This window comes from Amphibalanus amphitrite, unplaced genomic scaffold (genome assembly GCF_019059575.1).
Source record: "Amphibalanus amphitrite isolate SeventyFive unplaced genomic scaffold, NRLGWU_Aamphi_draft 001412F_arrow, whole genome shotgun sequence".
Taxonomy (NCBI): domain Eukaryota; kingdom Metazoa; phylum Arthropoda; class Thecostraca; order Balanomorpha; family Balanidae; genus Amphibalanus; species Amphibalanus amphitrite.
In genome coordinates, this window is record NW_024882905.1 from 113,878 (window position 1) to 139,968 (window position 26,091).

General features: G+C 51.0%; 1 protein-coding gene across 1 annotated transcript; it reads right to left on the minus strand.

Annotated features, from left to right (window-relative positions):
- Positions 1 to 531: 531 nt before the first annotated feature.
- LOC122372877 (innexin shaking-B-like) lies at positions 532 to 25,046 on the minus strand. Its single transcript, XM_043350532.1, has 4 exons — positions 24,167 to 25,046; positions 20,679 to 20,898; positions 8,628 to 9,201; positions 532 to 1,263 (listed from the first exon to the last, which is right to left on the minus strand). The coding sequence occupies exons 1-3, from the start codon at positions 24,713 to 24,715 to the stop codon at positions 8,687 to 8,689; spliced, it is 1,284 nt and encodes a 427-aa protein (XP_043206467.1). The 5' UTR covers positions 24,716 to 25,046; the 3' UTR covers positions 532 to 1,263; positions 8,628 to 8,686.
- Between the last annotated feature and the right edge of the window lie 1,045 nt (positions 25,047 to 26,091).

Below are 26,091 nucleotides of genomic sequence, written 5' to 3' on the forward strand. Positions count from 1 at the left end.
AGAGGCCACCGCGATGCATCATGTATGCACGCAGCATTGGTGTTGGTGCACAGGCTGTGTACGCCCCTCGAAGGCAATCTAGGACAAACGGCCGTCGACTGGTCGTCGCGGCGGTCGCAGGACCCCGATCGACCGCTTCATGTGGCGGCGCCGCAGGTTATTTGCTCGTCAGCGAGGCACTAAAAATACAGTGGGCCAGTTTCAGCGTTCAAACAGTTCGATTTGCCACGCTGTAAGTCTGGTCGGAATCGATGCAATCATCGCTGCGTCGCGCGGCGTGTATCGACAGTCGTCGGCAGTGTCCGGAGGGGCCCAGCGCCGCCGGAACGGCTCCACGACGCGCCGCCCGAAGGTCAGACGCGCGCCGAGAACTGATCGACGACGAACGAATACCGGGGGGCAGCTATCAAAGTAATAATTTACAGTTCACCGTCAATGTGTCAGTCGTCGGATGGGTGCACTATAGAACGGTGCAATGACAGATGGACACGAGAACCACACAGTTCACACACGACAGAAAACACCACACAATTGGCATCACGAACGCGATCTTGTCCTTTATTCTTGAAAGTAAAACAAGAAACTCCAAAAGCTTAGATCAATGACACACTACCGCACCGCACAGCTCTGAAACGTCTGGCGGTATCATAACACTTCTAGCCGCTACATAATATCTTCATTTACATGCAAATGTAGCAGCGTTCAAACCTCAATTGTATTCATTTAAGCACAAGTGCAGATGTAATGATGGAGATACCCTTACGATGTCTACTTTTCGTGACTAGCGACACGCTTAGTCTCTTCGAGAAGAGAAGCTCATCTAAAACGCTCCTACAGCTCGGCAATCGGCCACAATAAGAGCAACTCAACTCTACCAACACATATGCACTGCCCAATTGAAGCATTACGCAATCAATCACCACGCAACGCAGGCCGACGCAGACGAAGGCACGAATCGGCTCCTCGGATTGCACAGGCGGCAGAGGCCGCCCGCGCCCACCGGAAAGACAAAGAGCACGTCTGTCCTCGCAACTGAAACCGATTCAGACACACAAAGCAGGCAAAATAAACTGCGACTTCTGGGGGCTGACCGCACGCGGGTATGCCGGCCGGATGCCTGGACGGCCGCTGTGCCGCCGGCGCCGGCGGGTTGGTCGATCATCGACCCTGTTCGGCAGCTGCGCGGGCACCAGTGTGACGCCGAGACGGAGTCGGCCGACGGCGGTGACGGGAACGGCACGTGCACCAGGACCGGGCCGCGTCCTGCCGGCCACACACGACGGGGCACCGTCAGACACCGCCGACAGCAAGGGGGGGGGGGGGGTCCGCCGACGGCTCACGGCGCTGCGGCCACAAACCCGCCGAGCCGCAGCCGACGGGCGGCGGATGGCTGCCGGGCGGGCGCGGGGGCCGTTTGGCCGCCGGCGGCGTATTTACCCGGCGCCGCTAACTGCCGCGGGTCGCCCGGGAGACTCGGGTGAAACATGCGTGCAGGGGAGGGCGCCGCGCCGCCGCCGCCGGTAGAGGCCTGCTGCCTATTTGATGAAGGCGTGGGTACTGGGTAGGGTGGAGGCAGCCTTGACCCGCCCGCGTCCTCCGCGGCCCCTGGACACCCGATAATGAGGGACATCAATTACTTGACACATCCGGTCAGGGCGGGGAAATGAGCGCACGTGAGAAAGGAGCGCCATCGTACCGGTCTAATGTGCCCAGTATCACCTACAGGCTACAGCATGTAGGTATGTACGCATGTACGTATGTATGTACATGCCTACCTTTGTAAGGGGACAATTTGTTTTTGTTTTTATTTGTTTTGTTGGGTTAGGCCCTTTCGGTCCAAATGAGACCATTTCAGAGCCGGGAGGATGATGGATATAGGGGAAGACATTGGTCTGGGCAGGCACCCTAGTGAGTCACCGGGGTTGAGCTCGTCCAGAGGACAGGCCACCCAGCCCCAAAGGGGACAAGACTCGCATTAGTTAAAGTAAAAAATTGCAAGGAAATGAAATGACAGATGAGCATGATGATTAAGGACGACACAACAACGTATATAGTAAAAGATTTAACAGCACGACAGAATGCTGATAATAATACCTTAGCCGCGGCTTTGAACAGTCCTAGTTCGCCAGTGACACTTCGGTAAGCATTTTCCAGGTTTACGCGGGAGTTTTTCTAATTGAGCCTTTCGAGATGACGTGACTGAGTTAACCTGTGCCCAAGAAGAATGTTTGTCGTTCGAAACCTCCTTATCCTAACTATTTTTGAGAATCAAGCGAAGGACGACAAACAACACCGTTGTTTTATGGGGAGAAGGGTTTAATTTTGTATGTTGCTTATACTCGCAATTTTCCACATCACCAAAGATGCAATCAAATCAGATAAAGAAAAGAATTAAAATGAACAATGGCTGCAAATAATGTAGCCAGGAGCCTGTCACTAAAAGGGTTAGAGCGTAAAGCGATCAGCGATAGTGAGAATGAGCCTACATAATGTAACCTGACAATTGAGGTTGCGTAAAGTCATGAGAGGTCCTGAAATGCGGCTCCTGGCTGAAAACGTTTCAATGGAATGAGGTGCAAACAAAAATGAATGACGAACACGTAACAACACACGCCTGTAGGCTTTTCGTTCCTCAGTAAGTGGCTACGGCGGCGAGTTAGAGCGTGGAGAAGGGATGTTTAAACATCCCCTCCCCAATTCTCAGCACGACAAGAAAAAAGAAATAAACCAACAAAGTAGGCAAACGCTACAGAGCCGCCGCCGCAGCTCAGGCGGAACTCTTATACATATGTATGTATATGATAGGCAGGTGGTACGAAAAAGCGCGCAGATCGACGATGCACAAGAAATAACCGAGCCGAAGATCGGGAATATAGTTATTTAAATGCCATGGGCTAGTGTGAATGGGCAAAAAAAAAAGACTGACAAAAATGACTGAAAATCAACCTGCTTCGGCACGTATATACCCCGCTTCCTATCATTTTTTTTTTTTTAAATAAATTTAGTCCGAATGGCTGAATGGGCGGATTTGAGGAATCAGAGCCCGCACATAGCTTGTTGTGCTGACCCTGACCCCACCACCCGATCGCGCAATTCCAGTTGTATGGCAGAATTTTGTCCGAACGTTTTACGTGCCCTCACGACTGGACACGGTCCCCTCCGCTCACTCACGTTACCTGGCTTCTGTGCGGCCCCTGCCACAGACACGCACGCCATTACACGTAGGAGCTAAATGTGGCCGCCCGCACCGGGGCTTGAACCGGGCTCTCACTTCCGGCTAAGCGTCGAATTCCGGCGCATTTATCCACTCGGCCACGGAGAGGACGAGGATGGGTGACGAGCACCAAAATTTAGAAATCATGATGGGTGACGAGCACCAAAATTTAGAAAACCTGTCACGATAATTTACGTCAGGACATTGCTGTAAAAACCTTAAAGCTGGTTTTTGGAACGATAACCACAGACCTTCATATTGCGACCCCGGATGGGTAGGTATTATACTATCCCCTATTAAAATGTCCACAATGTTCAACACAAACCCGTGCCGTCAACCTGAAATCGCTGGCTCGGCGGGCGCCAATTTTTCGCGCGTAGTACCTACACTGAAATCGCGTGTCTCAGCACCATTTATCCAAGGTGCTCAATGCGAATTAGCCGCGGCTAAGCGACAGCTCATAGCTGCGACGCTGAGCAGAAGGCACGCAACGCGCCGCACAGATTGGGGCCGAAAATACGGCGAGCCCAATGACAAGCGATCATATAATTGGATTAGTCAAATGAAGAGTTAAATACGTCCGGTAAAGCAAGAAGGGGATACTGAGACTAAGGGTCTGTTCCAGTCGCACTTCCTAACACCTCTAAACTCGTCCAAGACTGCTTCCTTGTTCCAGTGGCAGCTCTAGCCCCTACAAAGCCAAGGAGGGTCCTGCTCCAACCTCCTTTATCTTGCTCTTGGAGTTTAGAGGTGTTAGGAAGTTCGACTGGAACAGACCCTAAGGGTCATAGCCACTGAATTGAATTTGAAGTTAGATGCTAACACTTGGTGTACACTAGACACAAACAGGCTCTCCTCTCCAACTCGCTCTCCAAGTTCAGGTTCTGACATTTACTTTCACAGTTTCAGCTCACCCTTTTAGTCCATACGTTTATTGAAGTGCGGTAACAACAAATATTTGAATAAAATAAATGCAAAATTTAAAATTAGACTTCATATAAATTCATTTCCGCTGAACTGCATCAACTTCATGAGCCAGCCCCCTCGAATGCAATGCGAAGGCGACGCGATACCAAATTTTTGGACCCAGTTGCGGCATTCAACAGTGGGCGAAATTATATAGGAGCGGTAGCCTTTGCAAAATAACCGAAGGTTTGTTGTCAATAGTTAAAACACTATTCTTTAGAATTGTTTTTCTATTGAAAAACAAATCTGAGTTCCCTGAAAATTTGGCAAAAGCTGCCTGAGATCAGTACAACTTGATGCTCGAGAACACGGCTGTTCCAAAAATTCTGATTTTTTCAGGATTTCTAGTGGGCCAGGTGATCTACGTTCTGGTATGGGTCTCTCCTCCGCGGACAATCTGGTGCACGTGCCACGGGACTTTGAAAATTCCCATGTTAAACCAATGGGGAAGATGAAAAAATGCGTTCCGCGGCAGATTGCACGAAAACGATCCAAACGACCCCCTATTTTCTTCCATGCGGATCAACCACCATTCGGTGCAACCCATGGGTATGTCGCAAAGTGGCCGGAAAAGTCCAGAACCACGTGCCACGTGCCGTTGAAAATGACCCTGGTCACCCTGCACACCGGAAATTTGGATTTTGGAGTTTAGGTCATTTCGGCACACCCGCGAAGCAGACTATGACGTGGGTGACCAAACAATGGGTGTCATCTGGTCGGCAACTGTTTAAAGGGACCCTCCCACCTTCAAAAAAGTTAATGAATTGGCACGAAAGTGATGTCGCTCGGTTCAGAAAGAGCGAAAACGAATATCTACCAAATTTCATCGAAAAATATTCACCGGTTTTCAAGATATTAGACTTTTACTTTTGTTTACTTTTTGGGATCTCCGCTGTTCCTACCGACTTTATTTGAAAGTGCGGCATTTGTTGCGCGCAAAGCAGCATATACCACCGCGTGCTACCAAACGTTTTAGTAAAAAATTTAAAAATCGTTAGATCTCCGCTGACGTCACAAATTCTAAGGGGGCATACCAATGCACTAGCCCCTTAGAATCCGAAAACTGCAAGTTTGAAATTCCATATCTCCGAATTAAAGCATTTGTCGATGTTGTGAGTGCCCAAACCGGTATTTGCAGGCCATGGCCACCAATTTGGCTATCTCAACTCAAAACTAATGTTAAGGTGGGAGTGTCCCTTTAAGGTGTCGTCCAGTGGGTCAAAGTGATAGTTCCAAACTTTTGGGATCCACCATTCTGAGGATTCTCTTTGACAATTACCTACGTGTCTTGTTTTCAAGCTGCGCGATAACTTCGTTCGAAATCATGCAATGCCTTGATGGATTTTCAGGACGATGCGCTCAATATCGCCGATAACCTTTGCGTCACCAAAAGCTCGGCTTTTGACAGATTCGCGGCTCAAGTTGATACACAATTCATTTCGATAAAGCCGCAAACAGACATGATTGATTTCAGATTAGGCCACCCAAATATGGATCATTGCGCACACAGCGCCGGCGAAATCAACCAGATACGGGCGGCGGGCGCAAACACCCAGTGAATCCATCGACAGCAGCGCCAAGAAATTGGAGCCGATATGCAGTGCCGGGTGAGCCCGCCCAGTGAATGACGCCGCCCCGTGGCGACTGTCCGCGTCAGAGTGACGTCACGGGCGCCACCGCACGTGACGTCACGACACAGGAGCGTGACGTACATACACGCCCCTGTATAATTTCCCCGTCACACGACGGTGGCCGGTGCCGCGGCCAGGCCATGCGTCGTGAACGACAGAAGCCAACGGCCAGCGTACCGTCGCATGACAAGGCGCGTCATAAGTCGCATGTCAAGCCTAATAGCAAACAATTAAACGGACACGTCAGGCGCCAGAGCCGTTGCTACATAGTTCCCAGGTCAATGCAATTACTCTGATCGATCGAAATGAGTGACCATTAACCAAAATAATAGTAGTAAGCAATAGGTGTAGAGTAGATTTGTGCAACTCATTTTCCAATGCGCAAACCTGCTTATCAACATAAGGCAAATGAAAAGCCAACAAATTACAAAAAAAGAGCGTAAAGTCCCGTAGATAAGCTGGCAGAGCGTTGCCCAGTTTTGAGTCGCTCCCGCGCTCTTTACCATAAAACTATAAACTCCTAACGGCAGGGATGCGGAGCCGGAGCCGGAGTCGGAGCCGGAGCCGCCGGAGCCGGCATATTTTGCCCGGAGCCGTGAAACAATATAGCCCGGAGCCGGAGCCGGAGCCGGAGCCGCCAAAAAAGGGGGCGACTCCGGCTCCTTTTTATTTTTTGAAGAGGAAAAAAAATTGACCTAGTTCGGTTTGACAGTACAAGGCAGTAAAACATATGGTACTATTGGTCTCAAGATAAGGGCCCAGGCGACCTGTAGTTTTGGTGCGGTGAATACCCTCACCCTCGCCACAACTCGAGTGGGGGTGGCGCTGGCTGGGAGAAGGGGTGCACTCGGCCCGAGTTGTGGCGAGGGTAAGGGTATTCACCGCATCAAAACTACAGGTCGCCTGGGCCCTTATCTTGAGACCAATAGTACGTCATGGGCCATCAAGTGAATGAAAAAAGCCGAATATCCCCAGTATCCCACAGTACGCAATCAACTTCCTGTCTGCTCCTCCCCCCCCCCCACGTCTACTACATCCCCCAGAACATGCCCAGAACATGAGGACCGGTCATCAGGTGACGGCCATTGTTTTGAAGCTAGTGCAGTGGACTGCGACTCCCAGCACCGTCTCTTCCCACCCCACCCTCACCCCACCCCCCAATGCAGCCGAGACGGGTGTCAGCTTACGATGGTTCAGTGAACTCCGATTCGCGGCGACTGCGTTTCCAATGCCATCGCTTCCTAGTCCTTTGTTCTGCCTGTTCTCTCCGAGGCGCGTTTGTGCGGGGACGCGGTGAACCGGTCATGGCAAAGAGTAACGCGTATAACCAATCCAATTTTTCTTCCACCCGTATTTAATTGATTGCATAGGGGATGTACTGAGTCGGAGCCGGAGCCGCCGGAGCCGGACCATTTTACTCGGAGCCGGAGCCGGAACCGGAGCCGCCATAACATTTCACCCGGAGCCGGAGCCGGAGCCGATTTTTTTCTCCGGAGCCGGAGCCGGAGCCGGAGCCGTCTGAAATTTCCACGGCTCCGCATCCCTGCCCAACGGGGATGGTCCGCAGTTGGTAGCAGTCACCGAAGCCAGTTGAATAGACGGACAGACAGTAGCGGCGGAACACCTTCAATTAAGGGGGGGGGGGCACTGCCGACTTTTGGTCCCATTCTTTCCATGCAGCGCCCATAAGGCTAATGTTAAAATGCCAAAATCAAAGGGGGGCACGGTGCCCCGGTGCCCTCACCGTTCCGCCGCCTATGCGGACAGAGTGTGTCCGAGTTCAACGTATATCAAAAGTAGGATGCAACTTGAACTGATGCTCATACCATAGGTCAAAATAATATGAAATTCATCATTTTGATACATTGTTGGAGGAACGAGATGAGGTCAATTTTCATCCCACCTTTGATAATCATGCCCAAAGAAACGTCGCACTACATAAACTGTACAAATCATCAACTAATTAGCCTATTAGTGGATAATTTTCAGCGCAGCGAACTTCTGATCTTGCTACCAAGTACTCTTGAAACCATTCCAAGCGAGGCCACCGCACACTATCCATCCGGCCGGGTTACTCGGCTGTCGCATGCGATTTTGTCGCGCGAGTTCTGATTCTAATTCAAGCAGAATATTTCACCGTGAACATGTTGGTACCGGCTGAATTCCAAGAAATTATATTTTTGAAAGAATAACTAAAATTATTATCAGTGTGCAATATTACGTGACACACGGAAGAGAGTCAAGCAGACTACAGTTTGAAATATAAAACTACTCATAACTTGTACACATATCAGTAAAAATGCAAAATCAATTCATAATATTGCAACTTGAGTACAATAACTTAAAAGGTTGACGACTCTAAAACAGCCTTAACTTGAAATATTTACTTAATAAAGAATATTCACCTCATACGACACAAGCTTATGGCATTTCGAATTGTTAGCAACCCTCATAAAGGTTGCATTACGGAACGGCTGCGGGTTTTCTCCTGCTCAGACGGAAAGTTCTTATTCGGTCATTGCGTAAATATCGTTAAGGGTTGAATCCTTAATAATCATTTCACAATATGCGATGAATGCGCCTACAACTCTGAGACATTCGGTTGGTTATTCGACCGTGCGATGTAGAGACTCGCACTAGACAACCGCTCCTGTAAAAGCCGAACGAAGCGGCCGAATGGCTAGTGCGCGGTGGTCAATACTAATTACAGTGCGTTTTCCCCAATATTTTGCATTCACAAGATGTCACTGCTGACGAAGGTGCAGAGCGAGGTGCGTTTCATACAGAGCCCCCCGCTCAGCCGTATGGGTACTGACCTGGCATGAGGCGCTCAGACCCGGGCGGGGGCCTGCGAGCCCGCACGGCCGTTCCTGTCTCAGGCCTCCGAGTAGTCCTTGCCCTTGTGACCCAGTCGCCGGGCCAGGTCGCACATCACCTCGCTGAAGATGACGGCGTCCATGTTCTGTCCGAGCATGTAGAGCAGAAACCAGTCTCCGATACGCGACCGGCGGATGATGACGCTGATGGCGTCCCGGCTGACGAACCGCAGCCGCATCTGCAGCGAGACGGCGCGCAGCTTGGGGCTGACCATGAGCAGCAGGCGCGCCATGCTGTTGAGCAGCGTCAGGCCGGCCAGGATCAGAAACCAGAACCACAGGAACAGGTACAGCTTCTCGTTGACGATGTTGAGCGGCAGGATGCAGAGCACGTCCAGCACCTCGATGTTGCTCGACGGCCCGTACTTGCGGAAGATGCACTTGGTCATGCGTGGGAAGACGCGGACGAGCGGGTCGATGCGCAGCTCCGGGTCCTGCTCCGCGTAGGCGATCACGTCCAGGCCCAGCGTCAGAAACTCCCCGTCAAAGAACCGGTCGATCAGAAATATCTGACCTGAAACAAACACACGAAAATGTAAGCTACACTGTTGTAGCCACAACAGCACTATGCGTCTACGACAGTACAACGTGAATAATGGATGCGCTGAAAGTCCAAGGTCCCAGCTGACCGTCTGCGTGTTTGTTCACTGTTCGCCTAGCCAGTGTAGTAAAGACATTGCCTGATAACTGCTCATAATTACCCCGGTTAGTCAAGACAATGCAAAAATCCGTAGCTGTTTTCCGACAGGTAAGTCGTCAAATTCATTTATGGGGCCACCGGTCCTGGTTCACTGGGGAGGTAGGTGGAGGTAGCGAGGGTGTCCGAGACCGACACGTAAAACCACCCCGACTTGAAGGAGCCGCGGCTAGTTAGCAGGGATGATCTTCTTACACCGACTACACACCAGCCGTCCCCTTCATGGTACGCCAGCGCGGCGGCGAAGGTGCGCGGCGGAGGTGCGGATCGCAACGTGCGTCGAACCAGGGCCAGGGACGCACGGGGCCGTGGTGGGTCAATGCGACAGCACCGTTGGCCGTCGCTATACACACACAAGCCCACGACGTAACTGCACGGCCGCAGGCGATTACCGAGCTAACCCGTCCCGCGTACGAGAATGGTTTGATATATGTGACCATTTGTCACAATGACATAATGCCACACGCCTGGATACATATAACGAAGGGGGTTAGGGTATCGCCTCATATCGTCAATGCTCTGAGCGCTATCTGTGCTGATGCATATTTGCGATCCAATTCGGGCCTATGCTAGTCACAGAAAAAATAATTATTCAAACGAAGGCTAGGCGCTGGGCGGGCGGCGATGGAGCCCATCAGCCGGTTTTAGGTCAAATAGGTACTTGAGCGACCGCCTTATCAGACCTTAACCGCCTTTTTAGCTGTTATCCAGGTGCGCATAGGTCCGTATGCCTGAATTCATCATACATGCATCCACGCATAAGCATGCACATTTCACACAAACGGTAGCCTTGACGAAAGTGAAAAGTGTCGTCAGTAACCACTAATTACATAGAAGTGACTTCCGACAAATTCACAGCGGACCTTTGATGTGAAGGGTCAACACTGAAAATGAGCGGACCAAACGAGCAATCTAAAGCACTCGGTCGTGCCCAGTTGAAAAAAAGCTCAGTGACGTATTTGTTGCCGACAAACTGCACTAGGTAGTTGGTGTTGCGGCTCATTTCGGCTCTGATCGTAGCTGCCGGGCCGGGCCGACTCGTGATCCCGGCCGGCGCCGCTCCACGCCGCCGCCGCCCCCATCCCCCTGCCATGCCGCCGGCAGATGGGCCGTCCTCGAGAGAGTTTATGGCAGTGATCGGGTGACGGGACGCTTCTCTCTCCCTGCGACCGTGTTCTACAGCTGCAGTTGTATGAAAGGATGCGCTGTTACCGGAGGGACTGACCCGGGGGGAGGGGGTGGGCTGGTGTGGCGTCGCACGTGGAACTGTGTCCCCGGCGGGCCGGAGCCGTTATGCCGACATGTGCCGACCGCGTGGTAGGGTTACCAGGACGCTGTGTAGTGTGTAGCTTCTTTGTTATTTCATTACTTCCGTCGCCATCTGTGTCCTCCCGACCCAGTATATAAACGAGGCGGGAGCAACCCTCGCTCTCACTTCTTTACTTTTCGGCGCCGAGAGAGCACTGCCTCGCTCTCTCTGGCCAACTCTTCTTGTCAGTGATACTGTGTTGTCATCGCCTATTCGCCATCTGCAATACTCACCAGTTCGGAAGAATCTTGTGTTTGTGAATGGTGAAGAGTGGAGTGCAGCGGCGGATAAGAGCACGGGGAGAGTGGCACACAGTTCGCACAGTCTTCTATTTCACGGTGACCGGGTCTACTTATCATTCCTATCTGATTCCTTATTTTCCTAATACCTCTTGCTCTCTGAAAAGAGGGTTCCTTTGTCTCTCTGTAAAGAGGGCTCTATATCTAGGTCTTAACATACTCTCTGTAAAGAGGGTTCCTTTGTCTCTCTGAAAAGAGGGCTCTGCATACCCTTTTAGGTCTTAACATGCTCTCTGTAAAGAGGGTTCCTTTGTCTCTCTGAAAAGAGGGCTCTGCATACCCTTTTTAGGTCTTAACATGCTCTCTGTAAAGAGGGTTCCTTTGTCGCTCTGAAAAGAGTGCTCTTAAACCTTGATCCAAAATTATATTCATTCATATAGCATCCACTTCTGATATTATAAATTCCCAATTTCACCTCATTACCATATCAACCTATATCCTGTCAGGCCCCGGTCGCCACACCAAATGATGCGAGACGTCAACACACACACAGTTATACAGTCCACTGAGTCAAGTTGAAGAACGTCTGCAACATTTTCTGGTCCTCCGGGCCGGATGATCCCGGCCAGAGGTGAGAAGTCAGAGGAAGAGGCCCAGAGGCACAGCCCGCAGTAGCAACCCTCGCCAGTGTTCGTCAAGTGGTATCAACTCGCCCCCTGCAGGATCTAAGTGAAGACTAATGGAAGATTCAAAGGAGGGAGAAGACAGAGAGATGATGCTACGGAGCGGCGACGGCGCTGGAGCAGAGAATGGACGTGCTGCTGGAGAGTTGGGAGCCCTGACGCCTCAAGACTCAACAGAGGAAAGCAACGGGATGGCGATGCCGCAGAACAGAGTCGATGGCGGAGTGAAGGAAGTAACAGCCACCGGTGAGCTGAAGACCCTGAAGCTGCAGCGTGGTCGCAAGGCCGCCCTACTCACCCGTGCCTGTAACACGGCTGAGGTACAAATCGATCGCTGTGCAAGTGAAGAAGAACTTAGGAAGCGGCTTGAGTCCCTGAACACGGCCCTGGAAGGCTTCCTGGATATAAATGGTGATTATGTTGAAAAGGTACATGAAGTGGGTGAGCTAGAAGAGGCGGAAGAGTATGCCGCCCGGTTGACGGCACGGCACGCCTCAGCAATCAAGGCGATTAAAGAGGCCATCAAGTTGAAGTCCTCAGGCTGCTCAGCGTCCGAGACAGAGGGGAAGCCGATGTCGCTCGCTCCACGGCGAGACGGAAGTAAGGTCAGTGGGTCCCGGGCTTCAAAATGCTCAAAGGCCTCAACAGTGGCAAGGGAGGCTGAAATAACTGCAGAGATGAAGGCCCTCGAGCTGAAGCATCTCAGGGCAAGAAAGGAACGAGAAAGGCAGAAGAAAGAGCAAGAGGACATGCTGAGGAAGCAAGAGGACATGCTGAAGGAGCAAGAGGACATGCTGGAGGAGAAGGCTATGGAGGAAGAGGTTGAACGAGCGCTTGTGAAGGCACGTCTCTGCAAGGCAGCTGAGAGCGACCTTGAGTGGGAGAGACGGCACGATTTCGATGGCGAGAACGTCGCTCTGGTCCCTAGGGAGTGCAATGTGGCGGAGGGTCCAGTAACGGTCGACCTGCCTCAGCGTAGACCACCGCCACAAGAACAGCGCCGAACACTGCAACCTGAGCAGCAGACAGCCGCAAACAACGCCGAGCTGCCGAGCAGCAAGAACGAACAGCATCCCGCTAACTGGGTGACAGATGTTCGCTCTGAGCAACAGCCTTTGTTTCATCAACAATCGGCGTTTGTGAAGAGCATCCCACGTCTTACCCTACCGACGTTCCGAGGAAGCGCTCAAGAGTGGCCACGCTGGATTGGGCTGTTTAAAGCTTTGGTGCACAATCAGCCGTCGTTGTCAGACTCCGAGCGCATGGCACACCTTCAGAACGCGGTAGAAGGACCAGCTGCTCAAGCAATCAATGGCATGCTCTTCGACGGGGAACTCTACCAGGAGGCTCTCAAGACCTTGCAGGAACGCTTCGGCAGAGAGGAAGACATCATACAGGCCCACCTGCGGAAGGTCTTCACCTGCACCCCGCCATCCCTCATGGATCTCCCAGCCATGGAGCAATTCTACTCAGTCGTCCACAACACGGTGACAGTTCTTCGTAATCTGGGCTACTCAAGCGACCTAGCGAGCAGCGAAAACTTGAGAAGAGTGGTGGAGAAGCTACCAGTCGAGCTTTGTCGAGAGTGGGGCCGAGAAGTGCATAGGCTCCGGCCAGTGCGACCCACTCTGGAGGCGTTTAGCTCATGGTTGAAGATAGAAGTCGATGTCCTTAGCCACTCTGGCAGCCAGTTTGTCACAAACGACAGGACAGAAGCAGCCAAGTCCAGGGACGGTGGGACGGCAAGAAAGTCGGCATTCGCGACAGGCGTCACTTCTTCGGCAGATCCAGAATCCCGACGGGCATGCGTGGTGTGTGAGGACACGCACAAGCTCCCAGACTGCCCGACGTTCAAGGCCAAAACTACCGAGGCCAGAATAAATATCGTGAGCGCTAAGACACTGTGCTTCTCGTGTCTCGGAAAAGGGCACTGGAGCCGAAGGTGCAGGGTGGCCAGAAGGTGCGGTATCGAAGGCTGCAAGTTCAAGCATCATCCCCTGCTTCATGGCAACAAAGGACAAGCGGTACCCGACAAACCTCGCAAGGAAGAAGGCAGTAACAGCGCGCCGTTCGTGGCGGCTTCATTGAACGAGGAGACGGACACCCTGCTTCAGGTAGTTCGGGTCCAAGTCCATGGCACCAGAGGCTCGAAAGAGGTTCTTGCGCTGCTCGATACCGGGGCGCAAACATCCCTCTGCCGTGAAGACGTTCTGCGCGACCTGGGGATCACCGGACACCGTCGCCAGCTCCGAATTCAAAATGTGGAAGGAAGTGGCGTCCAGAAGCCCTCGCAGTGCGTCTCACTGACCATAAGCGCACTGGACCCTGATGGAAGGAAGAGCGAAATCCAAATCCCGGAAGTGTGGTCCGTTCCAGCTCTCAACGTGACTGCCCCTGTGGTGAAAGGAAGCCAGCTCAAGGGATGTGAACACCTTCACGGACTTGAGTTCCCACAGTACGACGGTGGGCAAGTGGAACTACTTATCGGAGCGAACGTCTTAGAAGCGGTCCTGCAAAGAGAGACGCGTGTCGGACGCCCGAATCAGCCAGTAGCAGTGAAGACCGATCTCGGATGGGCACTGACAGGATCGGTCTCGGCCATCGTTCACAGTAGCTTGCGCCAAGTCATGTCCACGAAGCTGCTGCTGACGGAACAGGAGGACGAGCGGTCTGCTGCTGTCAATGAAGGGCGGTCTACCGAGCCTTTCGGGACTGAGCGCTGCCAGACTAAACCCAGGTCAAAGGAAGGAGAAAGAGTGGTCAAACCGTTGGAGGAGAGCACAATCAGAAGTCAAGGACGATATAAGACCGGTTTGCTGGGGGCTCGATCGTCACCAGGCATCGCCAACTATGTCCTCAAAGAAACGCCCCAAGAGCACTGGAATGAAGGATGGACAGCGCCTCCGAGAGAACCCGAGCAGATCCAGCAAAGCTTCTGCATGGATGATTTATTGCTGTATGACGCAGATGTGGATACCGCCAAGCATCTGAAGCAAGGAGCAATCCGAGCCCTCTCTGATGGGGGATTCAAACTGACTAAATGGAGGAGCAGCCGGCACGAAGTTCTGGAAGGCACTTCGACCAGCGATCTGGCCTCCGCCTGGGTGCGCCGACGTTTGCAGCGGAGGAAACCTCAGGAGTCGTCTGGAAAGAGAACCTACAGCGGCACCAGGCGGCACGTCCCAGAAAAGATGAACCCGGCCGATGACTGCTCGAGGGGACTGTCTGCATCCGAAATCACGTCCGAGAGCCGGTGGCTGAGCGGCCCAGCGTTCCTGAGCGACGATGAAGAGAACTGGCCGGCGCAAGCGCCACCGCCACCGCTGACGGACGACATGGAGGAGGTGAAGTCAAACATCCTGGCCAGCGTAGTGAAGGGCGGCGGCCAGCCGGAACGTCTTCAAGGAGCGCACTACTGCCGCTGTCGCCGTAGAGCAGCGACGGCGGTGTGATGAGATGCAGTTAGTGGATGTGCCGGAACGTTTGTCGTCTCCTTAGTGTGTGTGTTTAGAATGCATATCTAAACACAGGGGGGAGTGATGTTGCCGACAAACTGCACTAGGTAGTTGGTGTTGCGGCTCATTTCGGCTCTGATCGTAGCTGCCGGGCCGGGCCGACTCGTGATCCCGGCCGGCGCCGCTCCACGCCGCCGCCGCCCCCATCCCCCTGCCATGCCGCCGGCAGATGGGCCGTCCTCGAGAGAGTTTATGGCAGTGATCGGGTGACGGGACGCTTCTCTCTCCCTGCGACCGTGTTCTACAGCTGCAGTTGTATGAAAGGATGCGCTGTTACCGGAGGGACTGACCCGGGGGGAGGGGGTGGGCTGGTGTGGCGTCGCACGTGGAACTGTGTCCCCGGCGGGCCGGAGCCGTTATGCCGACATGTGCCGACCGCGTGGTAGGGTTACCAGGACGCTGTGTAGTGTGTAGCTTCTTTGTTATTTCATTACTTCCGTCGCCATCTGTGTCCTCCCGACCCAGTATATAAACGAGGCGGGAGCAACCCTCGCTCTCACTTCTTTACTTTTCGGCGCCGAGAGAGCACTGCCTCGCTCTCTCTGGCCGACTCTTCTTGTCAGTGATACTGTGTTGTCATCGCCTATTCGCCATCTGCAATACTCACCAGTTCGGAAGAATCTTGTGTTTGTGAATGGTGAAGAGTGGAGTGCAGCGGCGGATAAGAGCACGGGGAGAGTGGCACACAGTCAGTTCGCACAGTCTTCTATTTCACGGTGACCGGGTCTACTTATCGTTCCTATCTGATTCCTTATTTTCCTAATACCTCTTGCTCTCTGAAAAGAGGGTTCCTTTGTCTCTCTGTAAAGAGGGCTCTATATTTAGGTCTTACCATGCTCTCTGTAAAGAGGGTTCCTTTGTCTCTCTGAAAAGAGGGCTCTGCATACCCTTTTAGGTCTTAACATGCTCTCTGTAAAGAGGGTTCCTTTGTCTCTCTGAAAAGAGGGCTCTGCATACCCTTTTAGGTCTTAACATGCTCTCTGTAAAGAGGGTTCCTTTGTCGCTCTGAAAAGAGTGCTCTTAAACCTTGATCCAAAATTATATTCATTCATATAGCATCCACTTCTGATATTATAAATTCCCAATTTCACCTCATTACCATATCAACCTATATCCTGTCAGGCCCCGGTCGCCACACCAAATGATGCGAGACGTCAACACACACACAGTTATACAGTCCACTGAGTCAAGTTGAAGAACGTCTGCAACAGTATTGACAGCGCTCTGAGACAGTCTGCAAAATACAGGGTGACACAAAAAAAAACGGTCATCACCAAAATTCGAATAACTTCGGAAGTTTTATTCAGATCATCACCAAACTTCAGCCACTTTAGGTCACACCTATGTAGCAGACATCCACCAAGTTTCAAGTCTTCACTACGAATACTTTTAGTACAGTGTGTGTTTTACGGACGCTCCACAATGTGCTCCAGGTGAGCGCCCCGGCGCTGCAGGGCGTAGGCACACCTGCATCTGGCGGGCAAAGTTGCCGATAACCCGATAAGAATAACGTTTCAGGGGTAGCACACTCCCTGAGCACTGTCTCCAGAGGCCATTGCACTCTGTAAAATGCACAGCCATCGGGTTATCGACAACTTTGCCCGCCGGATGCAAGTGTGCCTACGCCCTGCAGCGCCGTGGCGCTCACCTGGAGCACATTGTGGAGCGTCAGTAAAACACACACTGTACTAAAAGTATTCGTAGTGAAGACCTGAAACTTGGTGGATGTATGCTACATAGGTGTGACCTTAAGTGGCCGAAGTTTGGTGATGATCTGAATAAAACTTCCGAAGTTATTCGAAATTTGGTGATGACCGTTTTTTTTGTGTCACCCTGTATGACATACAAAGTATCAGCCACCAGCCGTAAATGGGATGCTGCTAGTTCCGCGGGCCCATCGTCAGCTTCTTTACACGCAGCATGTTGGATATGTAACTGTAATTAACGAACGTTTATGTGCGCATGTAAGGGCTGCGCACCTGCTTGGCATACAAGAGATACAAGTCATTTCCTCAGCAATTTTCTCGTTTCCTGTCGGGACGGGCTGTAGTTAGCACTCCAGGGGACGCATTATGAGCCCACCAAAACCAGGTGTACTCGATTAACCGCTAAATCCCGGCCCGGACAGCCGCCGTTCGGCGATAGCATCGTACCGCGCCGCACACGGACCGCCGATGGGCGCGCGGCGGGCATTTGACACCGGCAGTGCCCGTGGGGCCACTCGGGCGTGCGTAAACGACATCGGCGGCGCACTGTGGCCATTAGCGGCCGCCGGTGCCGGTCGGCGGCCCCTTCCGTATTTATAGTGTGGCCGGTCGATGGCCAGCACAAGGCCCGACCCACTTCAGGCACTGTATGAATGGCGCACCGCGACACACGACACAGGACACACAGTGCCACAGCGGCACACGGCACCGGCCCGGCCGTCCCAGTCCGTCCCACCAGCCGGGCCGCCCGCTGGTGGCGCCCAGCAGACTGCCGCTCGGAAGGAATTGATTGATCCAACAATCCTGTGATTTCAATCCAATAGAAATATGAATCCGGAGGCTTAGCGACTCTGTGCTGTGCAATTTTCAGCAAATCACTTTCTGAGACGTTGAAACCGTATTTGAAGCCAAGTGATTCATATTTCCCCTGACCTTATTCCCCGCTGGGTACCACTCAACTAGCTGGCTACTGTTAGCGGGCCAATTCCATTATCTAGAACACAGTAGGTACGTGTTCCTGAGAGCAACTAAATTGACCGAACCTGCAGCAGCTGTAGTAAGTGTGTCGACTGAATTTTGTAACCGTTACAGCTCCAGTTATGTAAAACATGATTTATTATGGAATGCTGCGATTTGACTCAGGTTGATGAATGCATTTTCAAGGCGAAGATTAGAAGCAAAAGATCACCGGAAACAATGTGAGTGGCTTTCAAATAACTCACTGGAAGCATTAGAAGCCACTCAAGCAAGCCGCCAGTAGTTCAGTGCCGGAAAAGTGAACACATGTCAGTCTTTACAAAATAGCACCCAATGACAACAATCACTCTCCTTTTAATTTGGAATGCATGTTTCAGTCCTTTCCCAATAATTAAATGTTTATGTGATTGTTTTAACCCGCGCCGGGCCGGTGCTCTGAGATTCCGCGCCGGGCCGGGCGGGAGTCTGAACACCCCCCCCCCTTCTAACTCGGCTCCTGGGCCACGTAGCGGCAATCGAAAGAACGTCCAAAATAAGGACGAAAACACTTCGGTCATTTTTTGGGTCAAGTGAAAGGTCAGGTCACCAGAGGTCACCAAAGGTAAAATGTTGACTATTTCAACATTTTGGAAACTGCCAACGGCTATCTCGGGAACCGATAGAGCTACAGCGCCGCGGAAAGCGCATTCGATAGCCCTTTTACAGACCTTTCTAAGTTATGTTCTCAGATTTGACTCAGGTCAACGGTTTAGCCTCCAGAGGGCAAAAACTCCAAAAATAGCCGTTTTACCAAAAACGTTTTTTTTCGGCAATAGCTTTTGACTCAAAAGAGCCATGACATTACTTTTGCCACCATCGTGTTCCTCTCGTCGAGACGCGTCGAATGACCTATAATTTGACCTTGAAATGTCAACTTGAAAATTTGACCTCAGGTCAAGGTCATGAGCTGACCGGATAAGGTCATGTTGCATATCAGTCGATCCGCAACGTCGAGCCGAACACATCTAAGGCGTCGTTTTCAGCGCTCTAGCACGCCTCTATCAGAAGTTATTAGCGAAAAACTGTTAGATTATGTTCGTGACCTGAGATGACATCGGGGACATAACGAGGGGTCACAGTTGCCATTTTCCGGCTCAGTGTGTCAATTTTACCTACATCTCGATGTTTGAGAGTGTCTAGAATAGTGCTCTTGCAAAAGAGACGCTTTTCAATTTTCTCCCCTTGACTTATACCTAAATATATGGAGAGGCCGCAAATTGACCTGACCTTAGGTCACTGATATCAAAATTCCGAGACATAAATTTTATAGATAATGTTGCTCTTATCAATCGCTGAAAGTTTCAAGGCAATCGATCAATTGGTGTAGCTATGACGAGCATTCTTATTTTTTTTTATCAGGGGAGGTCACTTGGCGTGACCTGGTGACCTGACCTAAGGCGACCTGGGTCTGAAATCTTCACAACATGTGTGGAAAAGATGCACGAACAAGTGTGCAAAAAACGGCGGCGCGATATCTGCGAAAAACCGCAGGGGGGGGGGGGTGTTCAAACACCCCCCCCCCCCGGCCCGGCGCGGGTTAATGTTCACATTAATGATTTTATCCACCGTGTTGGAAATACACACAAACCCGTGGAAACCGCACATCCGAACGAAACGATACATTAGAAGGCATTAGAGGGCAAAAGCATTGTAACGGCAACATTTAAACTCTTCATATTCCACTCTCTCATACCGCCCTTTTTAAGTCATTATGGACTTTCTTATGGACACCCCGACTCAAGTGTTTCTAGAACATTATACCTACCCATCAACATATCAATTCGGTATCGCCATGGCCTGAATGCACGTCCGGGCACAGATTTAAAAGGAGTCCCACTGACAAAAGGAGTCTCGACCTGCGAGTGGCGTCTCAAGACGGCGACCCGATGACACCGCCGACACCCTCGTATGGGGTCAGATCGCTGCATAGAGCGGACACCACCACGACAAAGGGCTCCACATCAGATAACGGGCTGCCAGCTCCCTTTCAACAAAAACACTGCGTGCCTTTTCAGAATCTCAGTCAACAAAAAGCTGGCCGAGCACTCGCCGAGCACTCGGCCATTTTACCAAGCCTTCATTACTCATCACTCATCAGGCCAGTCAGCACATATCGAACGGTCGATTCCTATACACGGCTCGGGCGTGCTCCGTCAACTGCGGGGAACGAGCCCCGGCCTGGATAATCATCTACTAATGGGGAGCGCCGACAGCGCTGATTGGAGGCCCAAACCGCGGCAAAAGGCGTCACATCGCGTGAGAAATAAAACGCCGCCAGACATCCTCCGGTCCACGGTCTTGGGAACGGCGATCACCAAAGGGTGGCACGAAATGGGGCGACAAGACTGCGGTCGGGGCATATTAGGATGAGCCGAATCGAACTCTTAGCACGCACAAGCTGGTCAGCATTATAGCCAGGCTCGTGGCACATAACCAATAACTGCACCATTCCTTACGTCATAGAGAGAAGATTTATCTTAAAATTGGGCACTAGTGGGAAGGTATCTTACTTTTCAGATGCATGCCCCAACAAGTCGAAGAGGAGAGAATGCGTTTTTGACAAGCAGCTTTGATTTCTGACTAAGCATTGCAGCATTGGTAAAAACAAGCATTAAATCATAAATGTAACTATAGCGACTAAAAAAATATATTGTAAATGTTTTAGCTCATAATTGACTCCAACTAAATAAATTGAGGAAAGATAATTAATCTCGCAATTACGCCTGTTTTGTCTCAAATAAAACTTGTATAATTAAAAATTGGACAACGAACATCGCCGATTGATGAAAGATACTCCGCACTCGGGCAGTTGGCAGCGTACTCACCTACGACATTTGCCAGGGCGAGCAGCTCACAGAAGAAGTACTTGTAAAACCACCAGTTGTGATGGCACAGGTTGATGTGCAGGTAGTCGAGAAGCATCTTCTTCTTTTGTTTCTTTTCTACGTCTGCCACGAGGCCAATGTCCATGTCGAGAAGCAGAGAGTGGATCTTCCCGCCTTCCCAGTTCTTCCAGAGCCATCGCGGGATGTAGAACAGGATCGCCTGTCGGGAGGTACAGGCCACGTCACCGAGCATTCACCGGTAACACAGAGCTGAGGGGATGCACCGCCACTGGAACACTCCGTCCCAAACAAGAGTTAGAAATAGGAGCGGATTCCCAGCCAGACGCGACGAGCCATCCGGCACAGGTGCAATGTTTGTTGAACGGACCGAATCAATCACAACTTCACCATTCTATCAAACGTAAACTGTCAATGATGTGAAAAACGAATTGTTTACATTTGAGCCTGCTTCCGAAAGGAAACAAACATTTGCACAGAGTCTCTAACAAGCTGTGACAGTTAGACGATGCGCGAACGGCTGACGCGAAATTAATGAATCGGCTCCGCACGGGGCACAACTGTTTAGATTTCGTGTGAAGCATTGCCAAGGCATACAAACAATGAGCTACATAAGCATGGGCGATGATCGTCCACGTAAGTTATCAGAGAGCATTGATCAATGGTAGATAGGGTGCAAATCACAGAGACATTCTTAACAGACAGGTCAGTCTACTTCAAAAGACTGTACCATTTGTTTTATAAAAAAAATGAATAATTGTCACCTTCTCAGCAGTGTTTAGTTATGTTTGAGCTGATTGGCTACCTGGGCTTAATCAGCAAAAACTTATCGCACGCGTTGAGAGGGTTCAGCACAAGGTTCTGATGTGGTCAACGGACAGCACGAATCCCCCTTCCCCGTCCGACTCTCTGTTAAGCACCTGCACTCTTCAACGGGCGACCATCGAGCGCCATGGGACTTAGCAATGTTGGAATTGTCGTTTTCGATTCTGGTCCCGGAGAATAAAATCTGTCTGGAGAGCCGTCCAGCTTTTAGAAGAACCAACCGTACCATCATATGTTTTGCTTATTGAATGTACTAACTGATTAGTGATTATATATGTGACTTAGAATGCTGTTACTGCGCATTTTAGGTGTAATAATAACAATTTTTATCACAAAAGATGATTTTTTTAACTTTCAGCTGCTGAAGTACAAGTTTGGAAAGGACGACGAAATCTTTTGGACCCGACCAGGACCAGAAAAGGGCCTTAGTTCCAGCATTAATGTCATGCGACTTGATTTAGACGACCCGTATCAATTATCATCTTAGGTATTTACGAATATGAAAGTTAGGAGAGAACCTGGGAGATGAGATTTGCGTCAACGTCGACGTCTCCACTTTGTATTTGTCGCTTGGCGTCAGTTCATCATCCTGAGGTATCACTGTTGACGTCTACCACTTGATCTTGAAACTCCTGGTTACCGGATGGCCACTGACCACTGCCACTGGCGCCACTGCCATCCCATCCCATCCCTATGTACACGTTCGGCGAGCAATGACCGCCGAAGCGAAGCAATTTGGTTCAGGTTCCCACTACCGAATTTCATGAGGTAACCTACAGCATTCTAATAAACACTAGAATTTTACCAACAACGGTAAAGACAGCCATATTCAGCCCGGATTCAGCCCAGATTCGGATATGGGGCATCTCGGATATTCATAAAACCCGCACGCAGAAGAACGCTTGTGGCAGGAAATAAGTGGCCCAAACCCTTCGGCGGCACTTCCAGCCGTTTGACCTACCTAGAGCAGTCAACAATAGCTACGGCCCCTTAATTTGCACAGCAGTGAGCAGATTGTGACCGATCACCCACCATCGCAGCTCGCTATCCTCAATCCTCAGGATAAACCCATCCGCATCCCCCTAACACTCCCCCTGTCCGGGCTGGCGGTCACCCCACCTGACAACCGGCGCGGTGGGGTCGGGTCCCACACCAGGACTCGTTACAATCCTCTCCGGGGTGACCGTTTGGTACGCGGGCGGACTGTCCCAATGGGGCAATCCGGTCCTACCGGGACGGTCTCACCTCCGCGTATCACTGCCAGTGTCCCGCACAGGTGAGTGTCTACGCCCTATCCAAATATCCCATAGCTCTGCATTGACCTTAGGCCGAAAGAGCTCCCAACAAACCAAAGAAGTAGCCCACACAGTGGAGCTCCCGGGCCAGGGACAGGTCGAGCGGGGCCTGGAATCAGCGGTCCAGTAATAAGTCGAATAACAAGTAAGGAATAAGTGGAGTAAGACGATAAAAAACCCTTGATTTTTTCCAATATTCGAGCAGGAAAAAGTGCGATTCAAGAAAGGGAATGGCGAGGGACATCATTCGATGGCCCACAGACCGTAGCAACTCTCCTGGCAAATGGGCCGTGCTCTTTGTTGACCTCTTTATGTCAAACAAAGGTGTCGCCGAATGGTTTGAGCCAGGCCTTCCCAACACAAGGGCTCTTTCATGTGCGAGTTTCAAGCCGATGAGAGCCATTCTAAATCTGGGGTGACTGCTGAGTCCGGGTTTGGGCTTCAAGCACATGCGTCGGTTTGTTACCATTTCACGCTGCCCAGATCAATTGAGGTTTCATAGTCGCCAGCGGTTTACAGGAAAGTTATGTACTACGGTCTATGAACTGTCGAATGATGTGCTGCGGATCGCCATTATTCCTATTCGTATCTAAGACTATATAGTTGCATACCTATTACCTAATCAGGAACTGCTGTATAAGCGTTTTTTATCTGACACTTCATTGATCTTAGGTCATCACGTGACATTTAGAGATAAAATTCATAGTTTCAGGTCATGGCACGTCGTGCGGTGCCATAGGTAAAAGCATCCCAGCCAATCCCCTCATGGGATTTTGCGATGCATCCCTTAACTGAAGCCTCCAGAGTCGAAATCGGGAGAGTAGAAAAACATTGGAAAACGACCCATGTCCCTTTGCTTTACATTCAACATCGGCACATAGATAGGTAGCGAATACCTATTCCGATCAATGCATAATTATATGTGTCAGAACCCCCCTCCCCCCACCTCCCAAGTTCAGCAGCCAACAAAGAGGAAAACGACCCAGCCCAATCCGCAATCAGCAGACTTTGGTAGTCGTTTCATAGCCTTGGTCGTTTCGATCAGCTCGTTCAAACCCCCCCCCCCCCCGGCCCCCCTTCCTCCACCCGGCCTCGTGTGAAATGATATGCCGCCAGGCGCCACTGCATTGGCATTACCTGAATGACTAATGAGCTGTGACACGCCTACTAAACGTTTATCGATCTTTCATACTGTCTAGCATCTTGGAAAAGTGACATTCCAGCTGATCCAGCACCTGCACAATTAAAGTCATGGAATACGCTGAGCTGAGGATCACGACCAGCCGACACGGACAGGCTAGCAGGGACCTCGATCGTCACAGTTATTAAGTAAAAATTAAGTATACTTACTTGAAAGAACAAGCAGAAGCAGACCCACTGGTAATACTTGATGTACCTCACGTCGTCTGGATCTTTTGGCTTGCCGATACCTGGGTACACGATCTCGCCCAGGTCTCCTGGCGTTTTGCCAACTTTGAGGTTGAACGCAGACGGAACATGGTATGTTGTATGAATCCAGCAAAAAGTGTTGACCACATCTTCAGGAATGTCCTTGGAGTGTATGCAGTTGATTGGATTTCCGACATACTGTCGCGTGGTCACCAAAAGTGAAAACGATATCAAAATTAACACGGTCACCGAGTAGTGTATCCGAAACACTGTAGCGTCCGTTTTAACATGGCTGACTTTGATAAAACTCTTGAGCCCCCGAAAGATATCCAGCATTGCGCCTATGAAGGGAAAGTGTTCTAACGGCCTCAGACAATAAAATCTCAAATCCACAGCAACACAGATCTCTGGATCAGCCAAAATCACAAACGACTCCCTTCCCACGCAATATTTTTCAGTGCGTCGGTTTTCTGCTTTACAAACATTCCCGGTAGCCTCCTTCATTCTCATTGGTCGCTGGCATTATCAAGAGCATAAAGAAAGAAAAAACGCTGCATAGATAATGTTCTTGCTGTTTGAGATCAAGTACGGGCTAGTAAATGTTTCCACGTAAATCGACGTATCAAAACGAGTGCAAAAGCGTGCTTTTTCACCAGGATGATGAGAGATTTAGCAATGTGGTTTGTTCAACACAACTATTCACTCTTTCACATGAAGAAACACACGCTCGAATGCGTATGGAGATCAGTCGAATGTGGTAGTCGCTGTCCCGTGTTAGCACACCTGACACACGGCCGCTGCCACCGACCGATCCGGCCCGCGCGGCTGCCGCCGGCCGACTGAGTGCCAGGAGCCCGGCACGCTACGGGAGCACCTATTCAGCGGCAAGGTAATAGGCATCCGCATCAATAGCACTGATGAAAATATGACATAGTAAGCGTATTAATGTTTGGTCGATACGGTATTGTAAGAGCAGAAGCGCAGAGGGCAGCCGGCAGATTACGTATCTATCACGGCATCTTATGGCTTCTGTTCAGAGCCATTCAGTGTGGCTGTGCAGTGTGCACCAACATAAAAATAAATGCAATACATTATCTGTTTCGAATCCACCCACGCTATCAATGTGTCAAACCACAACTCTTCTCCATTTTTTTTTTCTGGGTCTAGTGTCACTGCAGAACACCAACTCAGCCAGCAATTTAGTCTGGCTAAAGTCCGTTTTGCCCCGGTAACTCAGACATGCCAAATTTGGGCCAGTGTAAACGGAACACCGCCAGGGCCGGGGTTTGGGTGGAGTTCGATATGGCTCTATTCCGGCTAGTCAGCCTTTGCTGTAGCACTCCCGAGTTGGTATGGTTTCGGACCGCCAAGTCTGGCTCAAGTCCGGCTCCCTAGCTTACTGTGGCTGGAGTACGGTTAAGGTATGGCACGGCTGATACGGCTTACGCCCGGCTGTGGTGCGGGCGAGCTCCGGGATCGTGTGTCAGCTCCAGTAGAGCCCCAGACCTTGCCCGTACCTGATACCTCGGCCGGAGTAAGATGCCGTGAGCTAGCCAGAGTAAAACCAGCTACGGCCCAGGCCAAATTTGCTGGCTGGGAAGCGGAGGGTCTCAAACGTAGGAGACTAAGAGAACACGACTGTAGAGAGATGGGGGATGGCTGTTGAGTGTTGGCATCCCCGCTACCCTTGCTCCAGGCCCACATAACGACGAGGATGAACGGCGATGTTGAGTAGGTCAGATTTTGTCTCATACGTAACTTAGTGATTTTTAGTTCAGCTAGCCGATGTCATCAACAATCAAGTTGAATTGTATCGATTGACAATGATAAATATCGATTTCATATATCGATGTCTCATTTTATCCAGGGTTGCGAAGCCGATGAAT

Bases quoted from the DNA above. Each gene is read 5' to 3' on its own strand.
- LOC122372877 (XM_043350532.1), bottom strand. From the start codon at position 24,715: ATGAGAATGAAGGAGGCTACCGGGAATGTTTGTAAAGCAGAAAACCGA. The intron at 20,899-24,166 runs GTAAGTATACTT...ACCTCCCGACAG, and splicing joins GCTTCTGCTTGTTCTTTCAA to GCGATCCTGTTCTACATCCC. The intron at 9,202-20,678 runs GTGAGTACGCTG...TGTTTGTTTCAG, and splicing joins CGCCCTGGCAAATGTCGTAG to GTCAGATATTTCTGATCGAC.